This window comes from Ixodes scapularis, unplaced genomic scaffold, assembly GCF_016920785.2.
Source record: "Ixodes scapularis isolate PalLabHiFi unplaced genomic scaffold, ASM1692078v2 PGA_scaffold1__304_contigs__length_218370807, whole genome shotgun sequence".
NCBI classification, from domain to species: Eukaryota; Metazoa; Arthropoda; class Arachnida; order Ixodida; family Ixodidae; genus Ixodes; species Ixodes scapularis.
This window is the reverse complement of record NW_024609846.1, coordinates 55,629,087-55,655,512: the sequence shown is the minus strand read 5'-3', so window position 1 is coordinate 55,655,512 and position 26,426 is coordinate 55,629,087. Positions and strand designations below refer to the sequence as shown.

General features: G+C 44.7%; 1 protein-coding gene across 1 annotated transcript in view; it reads right to left on the bottom strand.

Annotated features, from left to right (window-relative positions):
• Positions 1-14,551: 14,551 nt before the first annotated feature.
• LOC8043453 (high affinity cationic amino acid transporter 1) overlaps positions 14,552-26,426 on the bottom strand; it is a 59,426-nt gene continuing 47,551 nt past the window's right edge. Inside the window, exons 15-17 of the mRNA XM_029986573.4 lie at positions 26,272-26,380; positions 23,537-23,656; positions 14,552-17,735 (exon numbers count right to left, since the gene is read on the bottom strand). Coding sequence (XP_029842433.2) covers positions 17,713-17,735; positions 23,537-23,656; positions 26,272-26,380 — 252 coding nt within the window. The 3' untranslated portion in view covers positions 14,552-17,712. The remainder of the gene's footprint in view (positions 17,736-23,536; positions 23,657-26,271; positions 26,381-26,426) is intronic.

The window sequence follows — 26,426 nt, the reverse complement described above, 5'->3', positions numbered from 1 at the left end:
GGAAGGAACGCATTCGACATCAATATCATACTTTGCGTGAACGTGAAGCGGTACGCTGAAGAGAACGTTACCGAGCGAAGAATGGGCACGCTGATGCGACCAAGCTATTTGATCAGCGCGTCCGCGAAAACGTGTTTGCTGCTACCTGTTCTAAATGCGATCGGTTGTGATTTAAACGAGACCTGCATGGTGTCTTTGCCGCGGCTTGCCACGAGGTTCTACAGGGTGATTCAAGGAGACGCCAGGCTCTTTAAATCGACCGCAAAATTCGGTTTCTTAACCTACCACGCTACGACTTTGTGCAGCGTTGCCCACAAATGGTGTCTTTTTTTTTTTTTTTTGTAAAATTTGCAAAGAGCAAATTTACCCGAGGAAAAAGCAAAGAAAGAAAAAGGCTTAGCCCCTGTGGAAATGCAGCGACGCCACCGGTCTTCAAACAACACTGCGCCGTTTCGCACGGGAGACAAGAGATGGCGCAACGAACGCCGCCAACGAAAGAGTATACGGCGCCGAGAGCCAGCGTCTTTAGCAGACAATCTTTTCGACTCAAAAGCGGCGCGCGTTCCGCAGGCGGCGATAGTCGCAGAAACAAAAGCAGGCGCGGTAACAACAAGGAAGTGCAGTTTCTTGTCTGCTAAAGACTAGCAGACTAGATTTTCGCTGAAGCTTTTATCACACAGAAGAACAGTCCTTGACTTGGTATTCCTGCATAAGATCATTAATGGTGCCATTGATTCTTCATGGCTTATTAATACAATCAATTTCCATGTTCCTTTCCGCGCGACGAGACAGCTCACCTGTTTTGATATTTGCTCACCATGCCGTGTGTCACCTCTTTCTCGTTTACAGACATTATATAACAGCATTGTGCCACCTCAAGTTGACATCACCACACCCCTGCCTACATTTCGCTGTCAGTTGGACGAACTTTTGGTCACTTCATAGCGCGTCAGTGTATATGCATCTATTTCTTTTTTTAATGAGAAGGATTTTTGTTTAAGATTTTCTATTGTACGAGTTGGTGTACCTAAGAGAAGGCCTCTCGGCCGTTTTAGGGCACCCGAGAAATAAAAATTATTTTATTATTATTAAAGACGCCGTCTCTCAGCGTCGTATGCTCGTTCGTTGGCGGCAGTTGGCGTCGCGACCGCTTGCGCGATCTTTTGTCTCCCGTGCGAAACGGCGCCGTGTTGTTTGAAGACCGGTGGCTTCGCTGCGTTTCTATATGAGCTAAGCCTTTCTCTTTCTTTACTTTTTACTGGGGTATGTTCGCTCTTTGCAAATTTTACAAAAAAAATGCACCATCTGTGGGTAACGCTGCACAAAGTCGTAGCGTGATAGGTTAAGAAACCGAATTTTGCGGTCGATTTAAAGAGCCTGGCGTCTCCTTAAATCACCCTGTACAGTAGCCGTACCCGGACAGTGACCTGGCTGCCTTTAAGCCTCAAGATGTGTGCTACTTGCCTATAGTGTTTGTGCGTAGGCAGGTAGCACAAACGTAGCAATGACCGCGCGACGCAAAATGTCACATCACCACGCGACATCAACGAACTTTCGCCTCAATCACGACACAGTATTATCAAAATGTCACATCAGCTGGCGCTGTTCATTCGGATCACGGTGCGTGATCGTCGGCGCAATTTTTATTATGGGCCACCAGATTCGATAGTCACGCTATCTGCGGGAACCTATAGGAATTGGCTGCATACTCCATGTTACGTCAAGAAAAAAAAAAGTTTTGCCCATTGTTGTTACGCCGCTCGAAGCAGTTCTTACAAGATTTGGTGGTCCGAGAAAAAAGCGATGCTTTTGGCGTTTGAAACGTGTACGTCTTGATAAAACGTATATAATCTAAAATGCACCTACATACACCTTAAGTCGGCGCATAAAGGGGGAAATTAATAACGCTCCGCGAACACCCGGGCTACTTTTCTTTTTTTGCCGTAGTTCTTGAAGTAAAAAGAACTGTAAGCTATTCTTCTTTTCTTTTACAATTACACTTTAAGTGCGTCAGAAATCTCTTCAAGTACCGCTACGTTTTCTTGGCCTCGGTTTCTAGTACAGCTTCGGTAAAACTCTACTAACCTCAACCGTTTTTTTTGTTTTTTTTTTTACGTTTTTTGCGTTTTCCGTTTGTGCTTAGACAAAATAGGCTTCTTTTGCAGCAATGTACCCACAAAACCTCTCGGTACTGCACAAGAAAAGGGACGGCTGACAAAGCGATTGCACGGGATGCTCTACGAGGCCCATAACACAGTTAAATGACCGGAGAGGTCCACGAGCAGTAAAGACCACGACGACGACCCGGAATCCCAGGGGAGTCGTGCACGGATGGCGGCCATCGGGGCGCTGCGACGAGCTTGCACAAACAGGGCATAGTTCCTTTCGCCAGAGCGCTCACCGAAGCCCCGGCGGCATTTCTGGGTCCGCGGAGCTGGTGTATAGCCAGTCACTACGCATGTCTGACCGCTAAACATACACAAATATACAGGGTGTTTTGTGAAAACTTTCAAAGATTTCTAAAAATGTGCTCTTCGAGATAAAAAGAAACTATTTGCGGAAACAAACTGCCAACCTTGGAGAACGTCAAGGACATCAAAAACATACTAGTTAGCAAAATAAATAACTAAAATTTCCTCATTTTTTTAATTACCGAAAATAAACATGTGGTTTCACTGAGAAACTTGCTAAGCAGAATCGAAAACCACTAAATCAACTCTTTTTAGAAAGATATAAGGTAGGGGCAGGGCGTTTTATGGCGTTCCGTAAGAACGCTCTATTTGGACGTATTCCTAAGTTTCGGTTCTTATCGGAGCGCATCGGAGCGCCCGCGGTCCTGCTGCCCGGTGGTCGCAGCGCGAAGTCACCACCTCGCATGTTGCTCGTCTCGGTCACTGGGGAGCAGGACCGCAGGCGCAGAGAAGCGCTCCGATAAAAAACCGAAGCTTAGAAACGCGTTCAAACTGAGAGTTTTTACGGTACGCCGTAAAACGTTGCTCCTGCCTTGTATTTTTCTATAAAAAAAAAAAAGATGGTTTAGTGGCTTTCTATTGTGCTTAGCAAGTTTCTCAGTGAAACCAAATGCTTATTTTCACTACCCAAAAATGATTTAGTAAGTTTTAGTTAAATATCTTGCTAATTAGTGTGTTTTGTAATCCTTGACATCCGCCAAGGCTGGTAGGAATATAATGCAATTAAATGCAAAGGTGCAAGCGAGCTGGACAAGAATGACGGAAAGAATGCCTGGAGAATGGGAACAAAAGGGACAAAGGAAAAACGCAAATCTACAAACACAGTTAGGTGATTGGTGCGCGACCGAAAAAATCCGCCTGGTCCGGGTATCGAACCCGAAACCCGTTTGCTCTACTGACGTCTAACACCTGGTAAGCTCAGTTGGTAGGGCGCTCCAATGGAAATGAAGAGGTCCCGGGTTCGATATCCGAACCAGGCGAATTTTTTTGGTCGCGCACCAGTCACCTAGCTCTGTTTGGATATTTGCGTTTGTCCTTTGTCCCTCTTGTTCCCCTTCTCCAGGGATTATTCTCGTCATTCTTGTCCAGCTCGCTTGCACCTTTGCATTCAATTGCATTGTGTTCGTAATTTAAAATGCAACCTTTCACCCTTGTCGGCGTTAGACTGGTGGCAGCTGATAAAACCCGTTTGCTCTGCTGACGTCCAACCCCTGGTTAGCTCAGTTGGTAGAGGGCTCCATTGGAAATGGAGAGGTCCCGCGTTCGATACCCAGACCAGGCGGAATTTTTTTTTTCGGTCGCGCACCCAGCTGTGTTTGGAGATTTGCGTTTGTCCTTTGTCCCTCGTGTTCCCCTTCTCCAGGGATTATTTTCAAGGCTGGTAATTTGTTCCCGCAAAGAGTGTCTTTTTCTAATCTCGAACATCATATGTTTAGGTATTTCTTAAAGCTTTCGAAGAAACACCCTTTACATACGCACGCGCACACACACACACATAAATTAATATATATGTATATGTATGTGTATATATATATATATATATATATATATATATATATATATATATATATATATATATATATATATATATATATATATATATATAGAAGAAGAAAAGAACCCTTAGTGAAAACAGCAACAAAGGACGATTTAATCTTCGACGACCGACGACTCCGGCCGAAACGTCGAAGATTAAATCGTCCGTTATTGCTGTTTTCACTAAGGGTTCTTTTCTTCTGTACCCACGCCTTCGGCCCCCCGCCACCATGCCCGTTGTATATATATATATATACAAGTTTTTAGTTTTTAGTTTTTTTTTTTTTTTTTAAGATTTGCAGTGTTGTTTAAAAGGAGCCATGAAAGCTACTCTTCTGCAATTTGTGCAGGTGAGTTGTACTGCTAAGGGGACATAATCTAGGGGGCCAATCGAAATTATTAGTCGGCAAGTTAGGTGTAACTGGTTAATTGACTTTGCAATTAGTGAAAATAAACACATGGTTCCAATTCCAAACTTGGTGAGCGTCATCGAAAACCACTAAATCAACTCTTTTTAAAAAGATATAAGGCTAGGGGCAGCATTGTACAACGTTTTGAAAAAACGCTCAGTTTGGACGCGTTTTTAGGTTTCGGTCTCTTATCGGGGCGCATCTCTGCGCCCGCGGTCCTGCTCCCCAGTGGCCGAGACGCGCAACACACGTGCACCATACTTTCCTCCATCCTACGGAGGAGGCAAGGTGGTAGCTTCACCCCGGGACCACGAGAGGACCGCGGGCGCAAACATGCGCTCCGATAAGAACCCGAAACCTAGAAACGCGTTCAAACTAAGCGTTTTTACGGAACGCCATAAAATGCTGCCTCTGCCTTATATCTTTCTAAAAAGAGTTGATTTAGTGGTTTCGATTGTGCTCGCCCCGCTACCCTTGTTCCCCGCTAATAACATTGTGTCTACAGCTTTATATATGCCACGAAAAAAAAAAAAAAATATATATATATATATATAGAAACGGCGCGACTTCTGCGATTCCGCTTCCTGATGTCCCCTTTGAAGGCGAAAGTCAGTCATTTGTGTTGACAATTATACACATAGTTTTCTCTATACTCACAAAGCTTGGTAGTTCGATGACAGAGCAATGGAGTGCACAGATTTGGAGGGCGAGGATCTGGTAGCACAGAGCATTTCTCGGGGAGTCTTGCATTCAGCGCACAGCTTTTGCAGCGGCGAGGACCCGAAACATGGTTTCCAAACCCGACGAGAAAAGAAGCGGTAGCCCGAGGAACGCGAGAAGCACGAGCGGACATTTCACCGCTCGAGACAAGTGTGTTTCGGCGTCTCGCCGCAGCGGAGCGCCCGTTACATGAGTCTTGTCTGCCGCTCTACCTTTTATCTTTCGGTGGCCGCGTCACGTGACGATCTGCCAAGCTTTGTCCGTATAGAGGAGGCTGTATATGATATCGTGTGCCGAATAGAACCCCCAACGAATGGACTTCTCTGCTTCTTTTGGTTCGAACATATAGTGCATGGTTGAATATGATATACTACATAGAGTGTAGCACAGGCCGAACGGGAAACCATCGGTTTTCCTTTCTTTCTTTCTTTCTTTTCTTTTTACTCTCATGTTATGGAATGGGCTGGGCACCTGTGCTGCACCAATTGGGATGCGAAACTGTTACGTTCTACGACGTGCCCGCCGGAGTAAGTTAGGGCAAAGCACCAACGGCGTGTTTGGTCTGTGGCGTGCAATGCGCGGAGGGCGGCACAGTTAGCAGCGATCCCGGATTATTTGAGTGAAACAAAAGCCTGTCAGCAAGGAAAACGATATTGTTTTCTTTCTTGCTGACAAGTTTGTTCCACTGAATTTAGTGCCACAGGCGCCCACAATGTAATTTCTCGGTTTGACGAATATTAGGCTTCGATAGATATAATAAACTCACAACAAACAAACAAAAAAAAAGAAGAGAGAACTTTTTTTTTAATTTTTTTTATTTAGGTAACAATACGCTCTTACATTTACGCAACCTATCCCCACCGCTAGCGTCATATCTTCACAGAGTTTCACTTTTCTATACAATGCGTAGTTTATTCATGCAGGCTGAAAAACAGGGTTTCCTTTCATCTCAGTCTCACGGACCCGGGATATCCTTTGAAATCATTAATAAGTACTTCATACGCATAAAAACTGCTCACTCAGTGAAAGATGGCGCTCAATTTCTTAAAGAATCTATAAGACCCTTTACAAAATTCAGTGCCATACTCGTTTTCACCTCAAAAACCGTAATAAAAAGAAAATTCCGTTTTCTCTGGAAGCATTTTACTAATTTACTTTTTTATGGAGAGAAGTAAGATATATGTAGGTGCATTTTAGATTAGATATGTCTTATCGGCAGCGTACACGTTTCAAGCGGCCAAAAGCATCGCTTCCTCCTCCGACAATCGAATCGTATGAATTATCTCTGCGCGGCGCAATGCGCAAAACTTGCTGTTTTCTTGAGGTGAAAAAGAGTATAGTAGTACCTCAAATACCAGTCTATTTATTTTTATGCTAATGGATGTTAAAATTTAGTATCTAGTCTACTCGTCAACAGAAGAAAACGTACGGAAGTTGTGGTGCTGTTGGCTGTATACAGTTATTTCTTTCTCTATACGTTCCAGTTTCAATTGTGTCCAGCAACTTTCACTCTGTACGAGTCGCGATAATTAAGTACATCTCTCGTTTATATTGACCACATTTTATTGCCACGAGCTGTCTGGGGGGGGGGGGGGGGGGGGGGGGGGGGGGGGGGAGGAGGGGAGGGGATAACCGTTACAGCCCCCAAATCTGTAGAGCAAAGAAGCAAGTCTCGTCACGCCGATATTGAATACATCGGTCAAAAGTCTGGAATGTTCAGGCTCCGTATCGGGTCCTGTCTTCAAATTCTTTCTTCATCAGTCATCAAAATGCAGCCATTAGCATGAACCGATCATATACATTTGTTTGATGATAGTTCTCGAGGTGGCCAGACTGAATTTCGGAAAGGGTATACTATTAGCACCTCCCCCAATATGGCGCATTCGAACGTTTCAGACAGATATCACAAATTTTTGCCTTAGCAAGATTATTAGCAAGTAGCCGACAAAATGTCACTAAGCTGCATAAATTTGTGAATAAAATTACGTTTACAAATAATAGTAATTGGCAGTGCAGTAAATGAACGATTTGCAGCTATCATCATAAACACCTTCATAATTAATTAACAATGACAATGAAATAAAATCTCTCTAATGATTTTTTTTTTCCTCTCTGATACACTTAAGAGATTTATCAAGATTTGAATCATCGAGCCGAACTAACACTTGCAGCTAAACTGAGACTCCATAGCGAACTCAGAACCCTCTCTAGACTAGAATGTACATGGAGGAATAAGGTTGGAATTGAACACGCGAATGATATTTCGGCTCGTAATTGCGAAAATTACACGCTTACATCCCACTGTTCTACAAAGCTCCATTAGCCACACCCCTCCCCCCCCCCCCCCCCACCTCCCCCCCACAAAAAAAAAAAAAAAAAAGATCGGGGGGGGAGGAGGTATTCCAACTGTAGTGTTATGGAACGGAAACCGACCAACAGTCGGCTTGGAGAATGTTTTCCGACCGCGGAATTTTAATTACGACATCCTTCCTCCGGAGTCGTGACATATCCATTCAAAGTCGCCACTTGGCTCCAGCGTTAAATTAGGTCACCCCATCATCGTAACAATGTCTCACTCCGGGAGTTTTTTCCTACATTGTTTATTGTTGATTTTCTACGCATACTTTTCGTGCGCCTTTTTGCGTGTGTGTGCTTTGGACACGTGTATGTGATTTTGTTCCACTTAAAGTGTGTCTTTAGAGAAGTGAACTGTATATTTAAGATAAGCCTCCCCTTGAAAGCCGGCAGTATCGGAAGTAAATCAAATATATCCCTAATCGTCCTATTTCTCGTGTGTTACCGCGTGTAAATAGCTTTTTTTTTTTTTTTTCCACATTTGAAATTTATTTTGGTAACGCGAGATTACCCATTCCATTCATCATTGCGTGCATCTTGAAACACTCCGTCCTGATCCTAACACCGCCATTTGATCCGCTCTGTCTCGTTCCAGATTCTCCCTGGTTTCTACAGCATCTCCACTTCAGCCCTGTTTCCTCTCCGGCGCGACTCCGCCGCTCTCCCCGCCCGCCGCGTCTCCTGGTTTTGCGTTCTCGCACTCTCATCGAGGCATCTTTACGTGTTGTCGTTTCCGACTTTGTCCGTCGCTACTCTGTTGCTTAAAACGAACCCCCCGTGGGCCACATCAAGGCCCCCCCTCCGACAACCGAAGACTAAAAGCGATTCTAAGCTAAACTAAAAATCTACCCATGTTTCGTGCGCGCCGCCATGCAGCGCACAAAGCGAGAGAGAGAGAGAGAGCCATCAACTTTAGGTACAATCCTGCGTTCGCGCCCGGTGGGCATCAGACGCCGACCTTTCTCCCACCTCGTGAGAACAAATGTTGCAATTGTAGATGGCCAACGGGCCTCCCGTTACGTCGTTGTTACCTCATTGCTTGGGGTCTCGAATCACCCCTCGGGGAAATTGTTTGGGAGACCGAATCTGTGTTGCAATAAAGTCTATTTATTCCTGTCCCAGCTTGGAGTGTCTTTAGTCGGGGTGCCGCCGCCCGTTACTCATCACGAGGACCAACCGTAAGTGCTGCGAGGATTTTGTTTATTGTGCGTGTGTGTGTGCGCAATGTGCACGCGTAAGTGGACGGAGTAGTTGAGTTCGACGGCCTAAGGTTCCTGGACATCCTCATGGGAGAGATTCTAGTGCAAGCACGGAAAGATTGCGCGTCGTTACGCGGGTAAATAGGTTGGGCAACGGCTTCCACTCTTTCTCACAATGGACTCATAGAATCTGCATTGACGACTAAAAAAGCATTACGAGCATTTCTTTTCTAAGAAGCTGGCACATTTTAGAGTTTTTGGCGCTGTGTTGAAAACGACATAGTCGGTGGGCACGAGATCAGCGCACGCTGCAGCCAGAACAGCAAGGGACGTGGAGTTCGGAGACTGGACTTCCCGGCGGCTCCATCTATCAATGCCCGGGACGATTAATTGTCTGTTTGTAAATAGTGTGTGTAGGGTTGCGGTTTACCGCCTTCTGGTCCCCACAAGAGCCGAGTCGAAGGCATGACATGACGCCAATGTAATTAAAGAACGTTGCTCATGCTTCAATTTCTAGCAAAAACACGTGTGATGGCGCGGAATGTCAGATGGTACACTGAAAATGCCAAAAAAATGCATTTTCAATATTTGTTTTTATTAGTTTCTAGCACTTCACGGGGCGAGGACGGTGCCAACGATTTTCGTACTTTGCCAAATGAACTGCGGAAATTAATTTCCTTGCGCGCGCTACATTTTATTTAAAAAAAAAAATGAAAGAAATCGAAAGTCAAAGTGCCCCTCCACGCAGTCTTTCGAATGACGTCTCTGGGGACCACCTGGTTTTCCGTTGGGTTCTCTCTTCAGATACCCCAGCCGCTCTTTCCACAACTGTCGACTTTTCAAGGATTAAAGGCGCTTTCACACCGGCGATGTAAAGGAGTCGCGCCATGCGACTAGATCGCATCGCAAAACGTCAGGTAGTCACACTGGCGTGCGCGATGAGGGAGTCGCTTCTCGAAAACTCACTCTCCGAACGCCGAGAAGTTTGCGTGGCGCCCCCTTACGGCGAACCGGGGTGACGTCACGACGAGGACAGAAGTTTTGCCTGACTCGCTCGCCTTGTGGAGGCTGTGACGACGTTAGCTTTCGGTGCGCTCGTTTCTATTTAATTTTTCTTTTGTGTGCGTTTTTCATAGGAAGTGTAAATTTTCACATGTGACTTTATTGAGGTATGGCCTGTAGCCGCAGGCAGGCGAAACTTCAACCATCAGAGGTTATTTGTCTCCTTTCTTCCGTCCCGTCTGTTTCGCTGTACGTTTTAAATAATCATGCCTTACCAACACGCCTAAGCTTCCATTCTGAACAATATTTCAGGCATGGTTGACAGGGCAGGCAAGGCATGAATCCTAGCTGGTATATGAAAATGAAGAAATATGGTTACAATGGCAGAAGCATCACTATAGATTTGCATCTCACACAATCAATGCTACTGATAGTCTGAATGAATAGGTAGGCTATGTAAACTATTTCGTTTTTTTTTTAGTCTGTTTCTAAACAAAAACGCCGAAGCAGAAAAGCTGCATGCTGCTTCCGCAACATGTTGAATGTACTCTGGGCCATGGAGAGAGAATCACATGTGAGACAGTCCAAGTACAGGAATAAAGTAAACAAAGAACGGACACAGGCAAATACAGTTATTTCTTTATATCTGTTTATATTGTTCGCATTTGGCCTTTGCTGGATTCGGATAGTATTTTAATGGACTCGACTGCTGTTATCTGTGGGCTTCTTGATTATATCACTCAAGTAATGTACAACAAGCGTAGGTGAAGGTGTCTACCCCGTTTTTAGTCCCTTTGGCTCTAAAATTGTGATTTTAACTACATCAAACTGGTCCTGAAGATAAAATACCAGAAGCTTTAATCACGCGAACTGCCACCCTTCACAGGTTCCACATTTTCTGCTATTAGTGCAGCGTCAACCACTGGACAGCCGTTCGAATGCTCGCTGTTCCTCCTGTTTTCCACTGTTCTCAAAACGTCAAGCTGTATGGGAGTTTGGAGGCTGAGGAAGCTTTTGGCACCTGCAGCAGTGTCTATTTTAATTGAAAATGAGAATTCATACTAAACGGTGTTTTTCCCGAATACACGAGGCTGGAATAAAGAAAGAATGTCAGGAAAAATTACAAACAAACAAAGTATACGGTACTATTGCTGCGAATATTTTGGACAGTTCAATGCATCTCATACAGGCAACTGGGAGCAATTCGGCCGTTTTTCCTGCTACCATGCAAACGCATTTCCAGCAGTTGTGTGTGTTCTAAAAAATAAAACATGCCTGTATACGTCCATATCATTGATTCACAAAGAAGCTACATTGATGTAAAACAACCCTACCCCACGAGCACTTCAAAGGTCTTCAGACCGATGGCCTTTAAAACAGTATACGAACCAGCGCGTGCTGAGTGGCACACGCAGAGTCGGGGTCGCGAGCTAATTTGCTGACCGCCCGAAGGCCTTTGATATAAAGACATTTAAAAGGATCGCAAAGCGGGATGTAATATTCTGCAAAATTATGAACATGCAAGGAATAGAATTCTAGCGTCTGAAACACTTACGCCGCCGCTTCACCGACCCCTCGCACGATTGCGTTGTGCCCTGTAAACCGACAGGGAGGTTCATCAGCAGAACGGCTTCCACCGATAGCTTTCGCGATTTTTAACCCGATTATAAATGTCAAAGTGACAAGCACGCTTATAGAAGGTACGGAAGCACGTCAGTATCGGCCTAGCGCAGAGTCTTGTACACCGGGTAAACAATGTCCCGCTCCTCGAAGTACTTGTGGCCCACAACGGCCGAACCAGGAAACCAAGGCAGGGAAGCGAGCCGAATGCGAGATCGCGAAGCGGAGTTTTTCCCTGACGTCACAGTACACCTCACCCAATCAGGGCGCGGCGACCGCAGCGACGCTTGTGTTCGCTTCGCAAAAAGTCCAGTCAGCTAGCGACTGCTCAAATCACGTCGCTCTTTTTTTCCGCGATGTTCGCTTTTGGGATGAAAGTTATCGCGCGACTAGATCGCATCGCCGGTGTGAACGCGCCTTAAAGGGGTTTTGCACTCCTATTTAAGCGTTTTACCATTTTGCGGTTTCTTTCCACGTCTCTTGGGGTGTCCTCCTTGGTCCAGAAAACTGGACCAAGGACAACACTTCCCCTGATACCACACCATACGTTGAATGACCAATGATATTGGCTTTTTGTCCTCAACACCCAGTGAGGATTGTGAATTTCTGGCGAAGCTCGCTTCATCTGTTTACAGAATTTCCACATGGAAGTCTGGGTCTTCCTCCACTTGATTTAACATCCAGTTCGAAAATCGACACGGTTATGTAAGTCACGCGTCTCGAGCCCCTGGTGCAGTTGCACCTGGTAAGGATGCATACGTTCCTGCAGAATATTCCATACGCTTGTCGTCGAAATTCCAGCTTCAGCACTGATACAGCGGACACTGGCGTGAGGGTTGTCGAAGGTGTGGATCAAAATATCCAGTTGGTGACATGTGCTTGAAGAACTGGCGTCTCTTTGGAGGTTGTGAAAAGAGCCGTGGTCACGCATAATTCCTGAGCATCGTTGACACACTAGGCTGTGGCCCTGGATACCACGTTAATAAGAAGAGCGCTGCGGTGTCTCCCCTTCCCGTTCGCTTGTCCTAACGCCCATATCGTATTAGCCCTTTCTTCGTTCGAGTAAGACGTCATGCATAAGGCCGCCCTAACATATATTGCTAACATACCAGCTTGGGCGAGTTGCTTTCCGGACGCCCGTGTGGCGCCCGTAACGCTTCCTTCTTTCCTACGAGAGAGGGGAGGCAGGCGAGGTCGAGGCGGCCGAAGCAACTGCCGAAGCAACTGCCAAAGCTTGGATAAAAAAACAAAACCGGAGAACGCGTAAAAAAAAAATTTTTTTTTCCAAACGTCATGAAATGCCGGTTGTGCTTTATACCTGTCTAAATAAGGTTTCGATTATGTCCAGCAAGTTTCTAAGTGAGACCATGACCTTAAACTCAATATCAGAAAAATTAATTCACTTATCCCGAGCTTTAATAATTTCCCTAAATAGGCCCCTGACCTGGGACCAGAACGTCACAAGCCTTTTTTTCTGTGCGATCCGTAGTTTTGGCCGGAACGATTCGTTCCGCGTTTCGTCGCATAAAAAAGAGCCGTGAAAGCTACATGCGGTTTGTGCAGGGGAGTTATACAACCAGGGGGACATATTATAGGGGGCTAGTAGTAACAATCAGTCGCTTAATTAAGTACAATTTGTTGATTAACTTTTTAATTTGTGGAGACATATGGTTCTATATTTCGTTTCATCCGGACGTAGCCGATGCTACAAGCGCGAGCATGTGGCCCTGAACAGTGCGTGTCATGCACGAGCGCGCGTGCTTGGCAGGGGCACTGAAAGCCCGGAGCCCGCGGTTGTAGCACCGACCGCGTCTGGACTTCAGCTGAAACGAAGCATAATTAGAAACTTGCCTAGCGTCATCGAAAACCACTAAATCAATACTTATTAGAAATACTATTAAGCGCGTGGGAAGCGTAGTAGTGCATGAAAGGTACCACTCGTGCAACAGGTACAAGGCTGGGGCTATGATAAGTGAGAGAAATCGCGCGGGCGTCTTATATTGCCCATTCGTAAGCCTTGCTCTTGCTGTACGAGTAGCAACTTTTGCGCACTATAGTACTGCGCTTTTCATGCGCTCAGTCTTTCTGATAATTACTGATTATTGGATTTCGATGACGCTCAGCAAGTTTCTAATTGGAGCCATATGTCCATTTTCACTAATAAAAAGGTTAATTAACAAATTCTACTTAAATTAACCGACTGGTCGTTACGATTAGCCCCCTATACTATGTCCCCTGGCCGTAGAGCTCACCTGCACAAACCGCATAAGCGTAGCTTTTACGGCTGTTTAAAAACAAATTCGCCAAGTAAAAAACAAAACAAAAAAAAAACGAGAAAAAAAACCCCTGTATATATGTATATACAATTTTATCCTAACCAGTTTCTTGCCTCCCCCGCCCAGTGTTCTTTTAATTTTTTATTGTTAGCTCGATTAAAAGAAAAAAAAGGTTCTTGGTACAAATTAAGTTATGCAAGTTTGCATACTTGAATCATTTCTCCGAATTTTCAAGCGAAAGCGGCTGAACTCAAAATTGCTTTCTGGGATACTAATTCCAGAAAGCAAAATAATACGGCTTATTTGACCCGCTATAATGAATATTGGAAGGTTCCCACATGCACGGCAAATTATGGGCAGAAAATGCTTCGGTATTTAACTCCAACGCTTTTAAACAACCTTGAAGAATAAAATAGAAATATAGAAACGATATCTCCTAAAGAGTTGCAAAACATATCTTTACATATTTAAGCGTTCTATGTCTTGTTTATGTTCTCCCATTTGTTAACGTATAATTTTCTGTATATGATTTTTTTTTCTTTTTTTTTTTTTTCACTGCACGAAAACTGTTTGTTCAATGTCTGCCGATGGGGCTGAGGGCCAGTCGAGCTTCTTGAAGCTTTTTCCCTTTTGCTCCACCATTTCTTTAAATGGAAATAGATTATTATTATTTTCATTTTGCCGTCGCAATGACAATCTGTCTTGAGTGTAAAACAAGTGTAGAGCCATGCTGCATATGAGGTGGAGGGGTGCGTCTACCCAAAGGTCAATTCCATTGGCAATTTATCTCCCGACCTAAACAAATGCAATGACAAGCTGTGAAACTGCCTATTAAAAATATTTATTTCGCTCACCGTAAAGCGATGCTTGGAGCAATTATTACAAAGGTGCCCTCTAAATTGGCTCAAAATTGGACAAGCATCTGATCCACTTTCAAGAACACACACACACAGAGTCACTCGGAACTATGGAAATAAAATTTATGCCAAACCTTTTCTCTTTGGCAATCTCGGCACATATTTACAATATAGAGCATTGTGTAGTCCACGAATGAATTACATATTTTAAAAATCGGCATACTTTTCATGACAGTGGTGTAGGCAGAAGAGAAAGGGGTGGGTGGTTCTGTCCACCCCTTGTCAGTACCACGAACAGAGAAGTCTGTATTCGAAACGACTTTCGTCACATTGAACTGATGAGTACGAGTAATGTAAGGGTGGCTAGACAGGGTTCCGGACATTTTGTCGAACGCCATTTCACCGAAAAGTGGACATTTCATCGAACGCAAATTCATGGAACCCCGTTTCATCGAATCGCGCTTGACGCAGTTCCATCGAATTTACTTTTACTAAATTTTGGAGTATTACAACTCTTTACATAATTTACTATGTTTATAAAATAGATATGACGCCGATCTCGAATCACCAGAAATAGAATTACTACCCCTATCAATTGTCTTCTAACTAAATGTTGGTTACTGAATTATAGAAGTTAACTGTCATGTCAAAAGTTGAGTGGGTACGCGACTAAACACACTTTTTCCCACTTCATCCCCGTGTTCACGCGTGAAAGTCACTTTCAGAAGAGGGAATCAGTTATTCTCCGCAGTATTTTCATTCTATCCCAAAAAAGCATTTTTCTTTTTTTTTTTTTTTTTTAAGAACGTACATTGTATTTTGAAAGTTCGGCAGGTCCACGGTTCTGTCGGTTACAATAAGTTAACAAAGAGGGGAGACAGGTCTTCTGCATTATGCGACATGGAAACAGACCATTGCTTCAAAAACAGTCTTCAAGCAGAATGCGTCTCTTCCACGACGAAGACACGCCCTTGAACGGACGTGCGTTCATCATTGCACCCGATGTTCAGAGGTTTAAAAAGTGTCGTCAGTGTTCGCATTTTTTACAACAGAAGTCATCATTTACTCGAAAACATAAAAAATAGGAAAAAAGTTTTTTTTAATAAATTTATAAGCTTACAAATTATAACCAATATTATAACACTGCTATTCACAGGGTGCAAATAAAAAATTATTTCCTATGTGTAGAATCCCTTCTGCTCAAGTGGGTGGTGTTCGATAAAACGACTTCGATCAAACGGCGTTCAATGAAACGGCGTTCAATAAAACGGCATTCAATAAAACGGCGTTCGATGAAGCATGTTCAGTGAAATGCCTGGACCCAGGCTAGACACTAGAGACAAACCAGCAGCAACCAGGCAGTGTGACGAAATGAAAATAACCCCTTAATCATGAAAAAAACAGTGTCCATCACAATATACACGGTCACATTAACCTTTTCCGGAATATATGCCCCAAGCTGAAGCAAATTATCTAAGAACTGCATTCCCAACACTGAAGGGCTACTCAAGAAAACTTTCTAATAAGAGCAAACATATTCTGCGTCTCAATCATAGTAAACCAAAATCCAGTACGGCTCAGGTCCTCATACAAAATGAGTGTTCTGATGTTTTCCTTACATGATTAACATATTCTAAACAGAATGAACATGACTTCCTGGCATAATAAACACACAACAGCAGTGCTTGAAGTCAGGGGGGTCTCGGACCTCCTTGGTCCGAGACCCCCCTGGCGTTAGTGAAAAAATCTTAAGTACTCCATCCTGTGATCAGAAGTGATAGGATTTTACCCATTCAAGCTTTGTTGAGTAGCAATTTCTAGAGAGAAAAAAAACTGTTGAGTCGCCACGTCGCTTTCGTGTGGAGCAAACTGGCGAATGTTTCGGGGACACTTAATTCTTGACAACAAAAATAACCAGAATCCATGTTGGACGGTTTGGTTTCGTGGGGAAAATGCCGGATTATGCATACGTTTTAATCAAGTTGTTTTTGCGTGCATCTAACATGACTCCCTCCCTCCCCCTCCCCCTCTCCCCTTTACCACAGCTTGTAGAGACCCCCCCACAACTCACAGAAGACTAAGCACTGTATAACAGCAAACAATGTCTCCTAAGCATGGTTTCACAACTTTGACACAAATCCCTTGCATAAACATCTTTACATATAAACTTACACATATCGTACATGCATTTTTAAAATTAATTGTAAAAGTGTGTTTACTGGATTATCTGTCCACAGGAAAGATGACAAGTATAATGTAATTTGATGCTTTGAAACCATTGCATGCTAATAGATAAAACCAAGCCAAGATTCTGAATTTATTTACCATTTTAGAAACTCACTTTCCTTCCTTGTGAGTGCTTTGAGGTCTTTTTTTTTTGTACTGATATTCTTTGTCCAAATTTATTCAAAAAGAAAGAATAATTATGAAAGAGTTCACATTCATTAAAACGTCGCACAGCAAAAAGTGCTACGGATGATCCTTTATACGTTAAATTATCACACAAGAAAAAATATTTATCAATATATATTTGCCAATGTCAACCCGCAATATCAAACAATACAAGGGCCATCTAAGATTATAGGATCCTAAAATATGAATGTTAATGTCTTCACAAAAAAATTATGACTAGCAGTGGATAAGTATCCAAATAAACCACTGGCCAGTTTCAAATATTTCCATTGTATCAAACACTTCCATTAGCATCAAAATAACATTGTCTGAAGAGGAGTGGTTTTCTGGGCTAGTTTACAAAACAGTTAGAAAAATGGTGAGAAATTTACAACAAGACAACAGATTCTGCAGTGACACAAGTGACTATGCTGATGCAAGAAAAAACAAACAAACATTACTGAGCTTCTCTGCAGTAAAAGTGGTTTCATCAAATAAAAACTAATATTGGCCGATTTACCACAACTATACCCTAATGAATCAATACTACTATACAACATATATTATCCCAGTTTGCCAATAACGACATGGGTGATCCACATTATAAAAATGCTCAACTAAAAGAAGCAAACACAACTTGAAATGTTCTTGTCAGATGAAACATTGCAGTGCACCTGGCCTCAAGCAAGGACCAGAGGAGAAGACACGTTTTCAGTTAAGGTCACACCATAGAAGAACTTGGCAAAAACTTGTCAGTGGAGATACAATGAGTATATTTTACATTCAATAAAACTGAGTCTTTCTCCCAATTTCTGGAGACTTCGTCAAAATTTTTTTCAGGCATTGCAGCAGCTAAGCAAAACTGTCTTGAGTCATTATTCGGTTCCGCCTGCTACACCTGCATTGTTGGAAAGCAAGAAAAACCATTGTTAAGCTGCTGCTGGAAAAATCAAAAAGAAAAAGTCACAGGGGGAAATAACAACGATAACAACGCATCTCCCACACATATTGTTTACAAGAGACAAAATTTTCTTTATGGTGCGTGAGAACTCGTTAATAAAACAGGTGATAAAAGATTGAAATGATATATGCAAGAAAATCTCAATATGAACATAAAGTAGCATAAAAAGAAGGGACATAAAAACGCAAACTGCAGCGGAAAGAGAAAAGTAACTGTGGCAATGTTTGGCCAATCTGAATTTATCTTGTACTGCCTTCTCTCAATTGCTCTTGAATGTAGCCTAACAAGATCAAATTAACAAAAAAAGAGAGCTTAGCCTGAACCTTGGCTTTGTGGTGTATGCATTTTAAAGGCCTGTTCACACAAGTGCAGTGCTACAACAGCACTATCTCATCAGCGCTGAATATTTCACCGACCTTACCTGGTTCAGCGCTGTCCTCGTGTTATATCAGTGCCAATGCAGTGCTGACCAAGTACAGCTCTAATGCTAAGTTAGGTTTATGTAAGTGCTGAATCCATGATGTTTCTAGTGTTGATTCAGCATTGGGCTAGCACAGTCAAGTATGTGTGAACCGGCCTTTAAGATGAGAAGAGCTTTAAGGAGTAGTATCCCTAGTGCATACTAGTACCGTAATCTTTTGAAAACAACCAGAGAAGGAATGAACAGCGAAAATATGGGTGTGCAATCCTTGTGGGGAATGGGGCAGATATAGCACATTAAAAAGTTGGCAGCCAACATGCAGGCCATAACCTACTAACTCTTGTGACATGACGCAACAGATACTGTGAATTGCAGACGAGGCAAACCGCCATTCCATGCATTGGTGTCGCGACAGGAAAGTGATAAGAAGGTTTGGAATGTGTCGTGTGTAAAATAAAAAGGAGGACGGGGGAGGAACAGTCACAGATGATGTGGAGGGACGAACGAGTATGGCACCAAAGAATGAGTCTTTGACTGGTGTGTTTACCGTGCCCTCATCTTTGGTCCCCCAGTTTATTTTTGGTCCCCCATTTATCACCAGGCAGAATCCTTGCAGTGGCACAGTGGAGAGAGGGGGGGGGGGGGGGAGGGGGGAACGTGGTTACAGCAGGTGTCTGCTCTAGATCACCCACTAGCCGGCCAGTCTACAGCAGCCATAAGTTGGAATGCTGCGACGGCTGCGACCCTTGCACCTGCAAGCTTCTCGCTCGTCGCAACCGACCAACCAACATGATTGCAACAAGAGACTGTAAAGGTGTCGCTTGCTTCTGCGAGGTAATTTGTTTCCAATTTGTAATTTGAACCATTTTCGACGCACGGGCAGTGTAGAATGCTAAACGCTCCAGTTGAAGATGCATTTCAGGCACCGCAATAAGCAAACCTAGTGCACTAACAGAACATGCCTCCTTTTCTTTTGGGACACTATCTGAGCTCTGGAGCGAGTGAGCTCCTCCCACTTCCATACAATGCCAAAAGTTAAAAGGGGAATTGCCTTCAGTAGTTTGAAGAAGTATTAATAATTCAATTAACCCAGAAAACTTTACTGTCATCAAGCCCCCACACTGATGGATTCAATCATTGAAAGTAGCACCTTGCTTCACAGAGCTAGTAAGATTGGCAATCACCCTCACGAACAACTCGTGAGGGTTAATTCAATTATTAGTAGTAGTGCATTCTAAAACAACTGAAGGCAAAATTAAGTATAGTTTTGATGGGAAAGTCTACAGGTTATTGTACTTGGCCTGTCAACATGTACTACACCCGAAGCAAAGACAGAGAGCAAAAGACAAAAGACAACTGTCCAGAAACATTCAAGCAGAAAACACCAGTAAGACCACCACCACCAGCACTGCAAGCTAAATGATGGAAGTCGCAATCCCCGTAACTCCCCACAACCCTCACACCAAGTCATATTACCATGTGCCACTCAGGACTGGACAGTCTGCAGGAAGCACAAGGATCGCTGAACCTAGCAATGCTCAGAAACACAAACAGTATATTAGGGGGCTGCATGTAATCGATCAACAAGGCACTGACCTTTCGAGATCACTGCAAACGCATCAGGGCATAGTTCTATGCAGCGTTGCAAAATGCTGGAGCACCAAAGTGGCTCAAATTTTTAGAGCGGGGGGTCACGTGACCCCCCAAGGTCACATGACCCCCCCCCCTAGGTCACGTGACCCCCCAGGTCATGTGACGCCCCGAGCTCATGTGACAACCCCCCCCCCCGAGGTCACGTGACCGCCCCCCCCCCCCCCCGAGGTCACGTGACCCCTCCCCCCCCCCCCCGAGGTCACGTGACCCCTCCCCCCCCCCTCAGTACCCTTCCCTCCTCCTCCTCCTCCTCCTCAAGAGCTGCGCTCTAATTCAGTGTTACAGGGAGCTGTAAACAGCTTTCATTTTTTTAAGTTGAACTCTATAAAAAAGTGAAAGCCGTTTACAAATCCCTGTAACGCCGAATTGGAGCGCAGCTCTTGAGGAGGAGGAGTGAAGGGTACTGAGGGTAGGGTAGACCCCTCCCCCTTCTCCTCCTCCCCTCATTCTTTAATATGCTCCGGGGGGGGGGGGGGGGGTCACGTGACCTCGGGGGGGGGGGGGGGGTGTCACGTGACTTCGGGGAGGGGGTCACGTGACCTCGGGGAGGCGTGACCTGGGGGTCACCTGAAGGTCACGTGACCCCCAAGGTGACCCCCACGTGACCTTGGGGGTCACGTGACCTGGAGGGGTCACGTGACCTCGGGGGTCACGTGACCTGGGGGGTCACGTGACCTCAGAGGGGTCACGTGACCTGGGGGGTCACGTGGGGGTCACCTTGGGGTCACGTGACCTTGAGATGACCTTGGAAGGGGTCACGTGACCTCGGGGGTCACGTGACCTTGGGGAGGAGACCACGTGACCTCAGAGGGGTCACGTGACTTGGGGGTCACGTGACCTTTAAAGGGTTACGTGGGGTCATCTTGGGGTCACGTGACCTTGAGATGACCTTGGAAGGGGTCACGTGACCTCGAGGGGTCACGTGATCCCAAGATGACCCCACGTGACCCCCAAGGGCACGTGACCTTAGGGGTCACGTGACCTTCAGGGGGTCACGTGACCTTGAGATGACCTTGGGAGGGGTCACATGACCTTGGGGGTCACGTGACCTTGGGATGACCTTGGTTACGCCGACGCCGACGGCGACGCCAACGCCGACGCCGCTCAAGCCGGGAACGGGCCCCTAAGAGCTGCGCTCTAAAATTCTGACCGAATAGTACTGGGTCATTCAAAGCCTCATCAGCCAAAGCATGGAATAACGGAGACTACTTTTATTCAAGTCGAGACAATAGCCCTTTACTGAGAAGTGTGCACTTTTGTGCCCGTGTCATTTAATGTGATATGTAACAGCTCCGAAGATGGTGGGCGTGGTACAACGAATTACTGTAAATGGTAGGACATCACAGACAGATGAATGTCACAATCACAACAGACAGTTCCACTTACAAGATGATATATGACATGTGGGTGAAAAGGCAAGGTGATGCAGGTAAAACATTCCAAAATTGAGAATGACTTATGGTTGTCCTAATCAGTTTACGATGCCTAAAAAAAAGTCAACTGCAGTACCACTTTCCCTTGAAGCTTTGTCTGATAACACAAACACCTAGATTTAGTTTTTGAAACCCTGAACTAATGATAAGTTTCATTGTCACAATTTTAACACTAGTAAATTTGATCAATAGATATGCATATATTTTTTAGCCGTCTAAGACGAGATCCACCTTCCAGCAGTAAGAACAAAAAAAGGGTGCAAATAAATGTTGAAGGGCAACTCCAGTATCAAAATCTACCAAGAAATACACAAATTTAATTGTGAAATAGACCCTAGAAGATGACAACCTGCAATTGCCGCTTCTTTTGGTAGTCACAAGGCTGTTGTGAAAAGAGACGCAGCTTGGTGAACATGTTTTCTCAGGTCTTCTTTTCTAATGCTGTGGAGAATTGACACAGCTACAGTATTTACTAGCATAATGAACGCACCCCCCACAACATCCATCAAAATTGACTTTTTTTTTTTTTTTTTTCTCGCATAATGAATGTATTTTTAATTTTCGGCTCTGCAAGTCTTGATTTTTTTTTTGCCGCCAAGCGGTCAGGTCAAGTCAAGCCAAGACAAGTTAAGCCAAGCCGCTTTCATAATAGCTGCAATTGCGTGGTTGCGGAAGTGATCAACCAAGGAAACCGAGCCGCGTGCATGCCCAGTGAAGCTGGGATCGAAGAATTGCCCAGCTCCGAGTGTGCTTTGTCCATCGGAAGCATTCATGTCAACGAACACGTTGCCGTCTGTGATCCGCTTTCAGTGGTGTACCAACTTGTTTTTGAGTGGAATGGCAAAACAGACCCCCCCCCCCCCCCAAGGCAACCCTTGGTATCCCTTGGGCGCCGCCGGCCAGAGCTTGCCCTGCCCAGTGGCGGCTGTTTCAGGGTGGGGCAAGCGCCCCCCTTGCCCCCCCCCCCGATTGGTACATCCATGTCCACTTTCAAACAGAGATATAATAAAAGTGATTAAGCCTAAGAACGGTCGCGCCGCTCTCCATGCTAAGGGAGCTTCATAGGGTGCTTTATCTTTGGCAAAAAGCACGCCAAAAGCGCCCTAAAAAAGGTTTGCTACTTATATAGCCCGATTACTGTGGCGCGCCCACGACCAGCCGTGGGCGCACCTCTGTCAGAGGAGACGTGCCACAGCACCCTGCATGTCATATTGGCACCTAAAATGACATTTGCACAGAGTGTTCATTAGTCATTTTAATTAATTATTTAACTAATTAATAAATATTGCTCATTTTCTGACGTCCGCTACCACAAGTAATGCGGTCCCGAGAAAACTATCCTTTTACCTCGATTAAACTAATTTGAGTAATTTTTGTCACTCTTATGTGAAACACCCTGTATATGTTGCCACTAAGGAGGTGACAAATATAAGGGGGCACACGATTAAAGAAAGACTGTGTAAACAAATGAGGAGGATGTTTAAAATCACTAACAAGCCATGTCCACAAGTGGTTTGCAAAATAATGCACTTCTCTTCGTCTACTGGAGCAGAGAGGTGCAACATTTTGGTGTCTATGTACAATGCATGTCCTCAGAAAGAGAGCAGACATATTGTATTAAACAATGTTGAAAACACATTGGCCTAGCCAAGCTTTAAAAACATTTCCATAGCCCTGCAAAAAGACTCAGTTCGATGTTTCAACTTTGGCATGTAGAGAATGAGTGCAGTCAATATATTCACTAATGACTTTATCAACTTCTTGCGTTTTCCCACTCAGCAATTAAGTTCACTGCAAAGGAGTGGATTTACATACTGAGTGCACTCCTCAAAGTGAGTAATGCAAATCCTTAAAGAAAGCTGTGCACAGTATTACACAAAAAACTTTTTCGAGGTCACTCTATACAGATTGTCACCCTCTGTCCGAATAAATCCAACAAATACAAGTCTACAACAGACAGGAAAATAACGCTGAACGTATAATGAAGTGACTAGAGTCCCATACAGTGCCCTCAGCAACAATGCAAAAGAAAGAAGTGGGCACTCCCTTCCAGGCTCAACAAGGTTATGAGAATGTACCTATGACAGAGCAGGCGCTCGAGAGAAAACCCCACAAATAGTCATTGGTCCCGGATGGAAGGAATCGAACCGGATGTAGAGAGTTGTGAGAGCAAGAGCACGATGGGGCGATATTGGTGGACGTTCAACAGGACATCAGGGGCTGGGCCTCACCGTCACTTTGGTTGTCAGAAGAAAGCACAGAGTCCACGGAAACCGCGTCACGGAGAAACGGCGGCGACGGCTTTCTCTGGGAGCTATTGAAGATACCGTATCCGAAGTAAACGAGAAAACCTGCGCAGGGCCAGAGTAAAAAAAAAAAAAGAAACTAAATATTGTGGACACGCACAAGAAAATGATGTCTCCATGTGGAGGTGCAAGCTATAGGGAGTATTCACTGGCGGTCATAGCTGAGCTCGCTGCTGCTTTCTTACCACCGGAGAAGAGAGAGGGGAAATTTTGAGTGGCAAGTTAATCTTCTATAATCTTCTAGAGGGAGAATAGCGATGTTTGGAGAAGCCTAGGACGTACAAAGGAGAGTCCTGGTGATAAGAGGATTTCTCCTTCCCTTCTTCTCGAGCGGTTCCCGGGAGCTGACAGGAAACTCTTCCCGGGCATGTGCTGTGAGCAGTTAACTCAAATATGGCGTCTAGTGAATACCTCCTATAGGATTAAAAAAGTACAAAAATTCTTTTTCTATAAAATGAATCTATTTTGGGATTCTCATTAGCTGTGACAACACCAAGTATTCACAGGGTAACAACATTAGATCCACTCTGTCACCATAATTCCCAAATTTACGGGCAAGATTCCACTTTCTCCCTCCTCTATAGAAGACACAAACATCCTTTTACTCTTCATTAAATTTGACAAAAAACGTAGGACTTTGCATTTCAACTTCCTTCTCCCCAATCTGTCTTACCTTCTGCAAAGCTGAGAAACAAAAAAGTTGAATAATCTGTTTTAGTTTGAATGTTGAATGCTTTGATTATGTTATGCAGTGAACGAGGGAATTGGTTAAAGGGCAACTCCGGCCAAAACTCAAAATGAAATAAATTACTGGTATCGCTGTAGTGACACAAAATATTATGTCCGTGGGACGCCGCATTCTCGACTAATGCCGATAATAAAAATGCGACCCACCGCGAGCCGCTGCTCTTTAGCGGGCGGCCAGTGGGTTGCCGATCGCTAAAGCAACATTGGGCCGTGACGTCAGTATCATTCTCTTTTTTTTCCTCCGGTCCGGGCGTTGCGCGGAGTGCGCTTCTTTGAGCCGCTACCACCGCGACTTCGACTTGTGATTGGCGTGTTTAGCCGTTGCTTTTATCTGTAGCCCATATAGCTTCGGTATAGTCTTTTGTTTATTTGCCCTTTTGAGGACTCCAAGACTCGTTTAGCGAGCAACTCGGTGTGCCCAAGACTACCCAGCTGTCCCTCGAAAGATGCCGAGTGCAACTTGTAGCACTGTGGGCTGCTCAAACAACCTGCTGCGCAACACTGAGGTGCTTTTTCTCAAGTTTCCAAGGGACCGGAAATTGTAGGTGTGGGTGAACGCTGTTCGACAAGTGGACTTTGGACTTCGGCTTTTACGCGCCCGAGGAAAAAAGAACGAAAAAACAGACGTGTACAGCCCAGCACACGTGTGTTCGGGCGCCGCGGCCCGCGCCGGAGAGCCTCAAAGCTTCGTGTTTGCGACTGACCCGCAGCGCGAAAGCAAGAGGGCCCCCAGTACTGTACGTCACTGGCAGCGCGGCACAGAGCAACGCCGCTCCATCCACGGAGCCCCGATGACAATTTAGGCCTAGCGATGAGTACGGAAGACCGCACACACGGCGACAGCCGCAGAGTACGGCACCGAACGAGTTCACTCGTTTTCCAGTCACTAGCTTTTGGGTGTATACAAGCGACGAATATGGCATAGTGCACGCACGGCGGCGGGCGCCGAGTACGGCACCGTACGAGTTCACAGGTTTTCCAGTCGCTAGCTTTTCGGTATATGCACTAACTCTTGATCCATATGCTGGATAACTACCACGTATACAGAAATGAAACAAAATCAGCTTACCTCCTATTGTTAGACGGCTAGCGCAACAGAGGTAGGTGCCGCTCGGCCTGCGTACTCGCTGAACGAGAACGATCCTGACGTCACATTCACATAGCGGCTGATTTCCAGCGTTGCTGGGGCCTCGAGCGGCTAATTTATTTTTTTTTTTGGGCGCGCCCCAAACAAAACTTTGAGGCGTCGATCGATATCTTTAAAACTATGCACAATAACGAGAAAAAAATTACACCTTGCAATTCAGGGATGCTGACTGCACTAAAAACAGTCATAATCCCAAAACCGAAAGTATGGACCGGAGTTGCCCTTTAATTTACCTTGGTTGGAAAATGTATTGACATAAAAATAACAAGACAAAATATGACACATAATTTCTTGCCATATTTGACTCTTCTGATGCTTCACAAGGTTCAGCAAAAGATATTCTGCTTATCCACGAGTCTGCAGAACCTCCTTTGCATCATTTTAGAAATGTCCGAAATATGCAAATAGGGATTGAACCTAGAAATCCTGGATTCAATCCCCATACTTGCTTTTTTCGATCCGGATGAGCACTACTGGCTTGCAGTCATACTGCACTAATTGAATTTCTTACCAACAGTGTAATTCAGTGTCGCCATACCTCAAAGACAGACTGACCTTGCATTATCTAAGCGTGATCATCAAATTCATACATTTGGGGGGGAATTGAGCAGAATATGATTTGAATAGTCAAACCTCTTTTAACAAGTTTTGGATGTATCAAATAATCTCGAATACTAACTTGAAAGCCCTTAGCCCTTTCTTTTAGCTCCCACACGACCCCCAGCAGAAAAGCCACAAAGAGAGCGGTGGTCAACGGCCAGCTTACCAAGCACCATCCACACAATGAACCGAACCCAGGTGGAGGGTGGTAGTCTCATCATGAGGTAGAGGTTCACAAACATGTTGAACATTGGAATGTATGGTACAAACGGCACCTAAAGATTGGCAAGAATGGCAAAACGGCATAATCACTTGATAGCA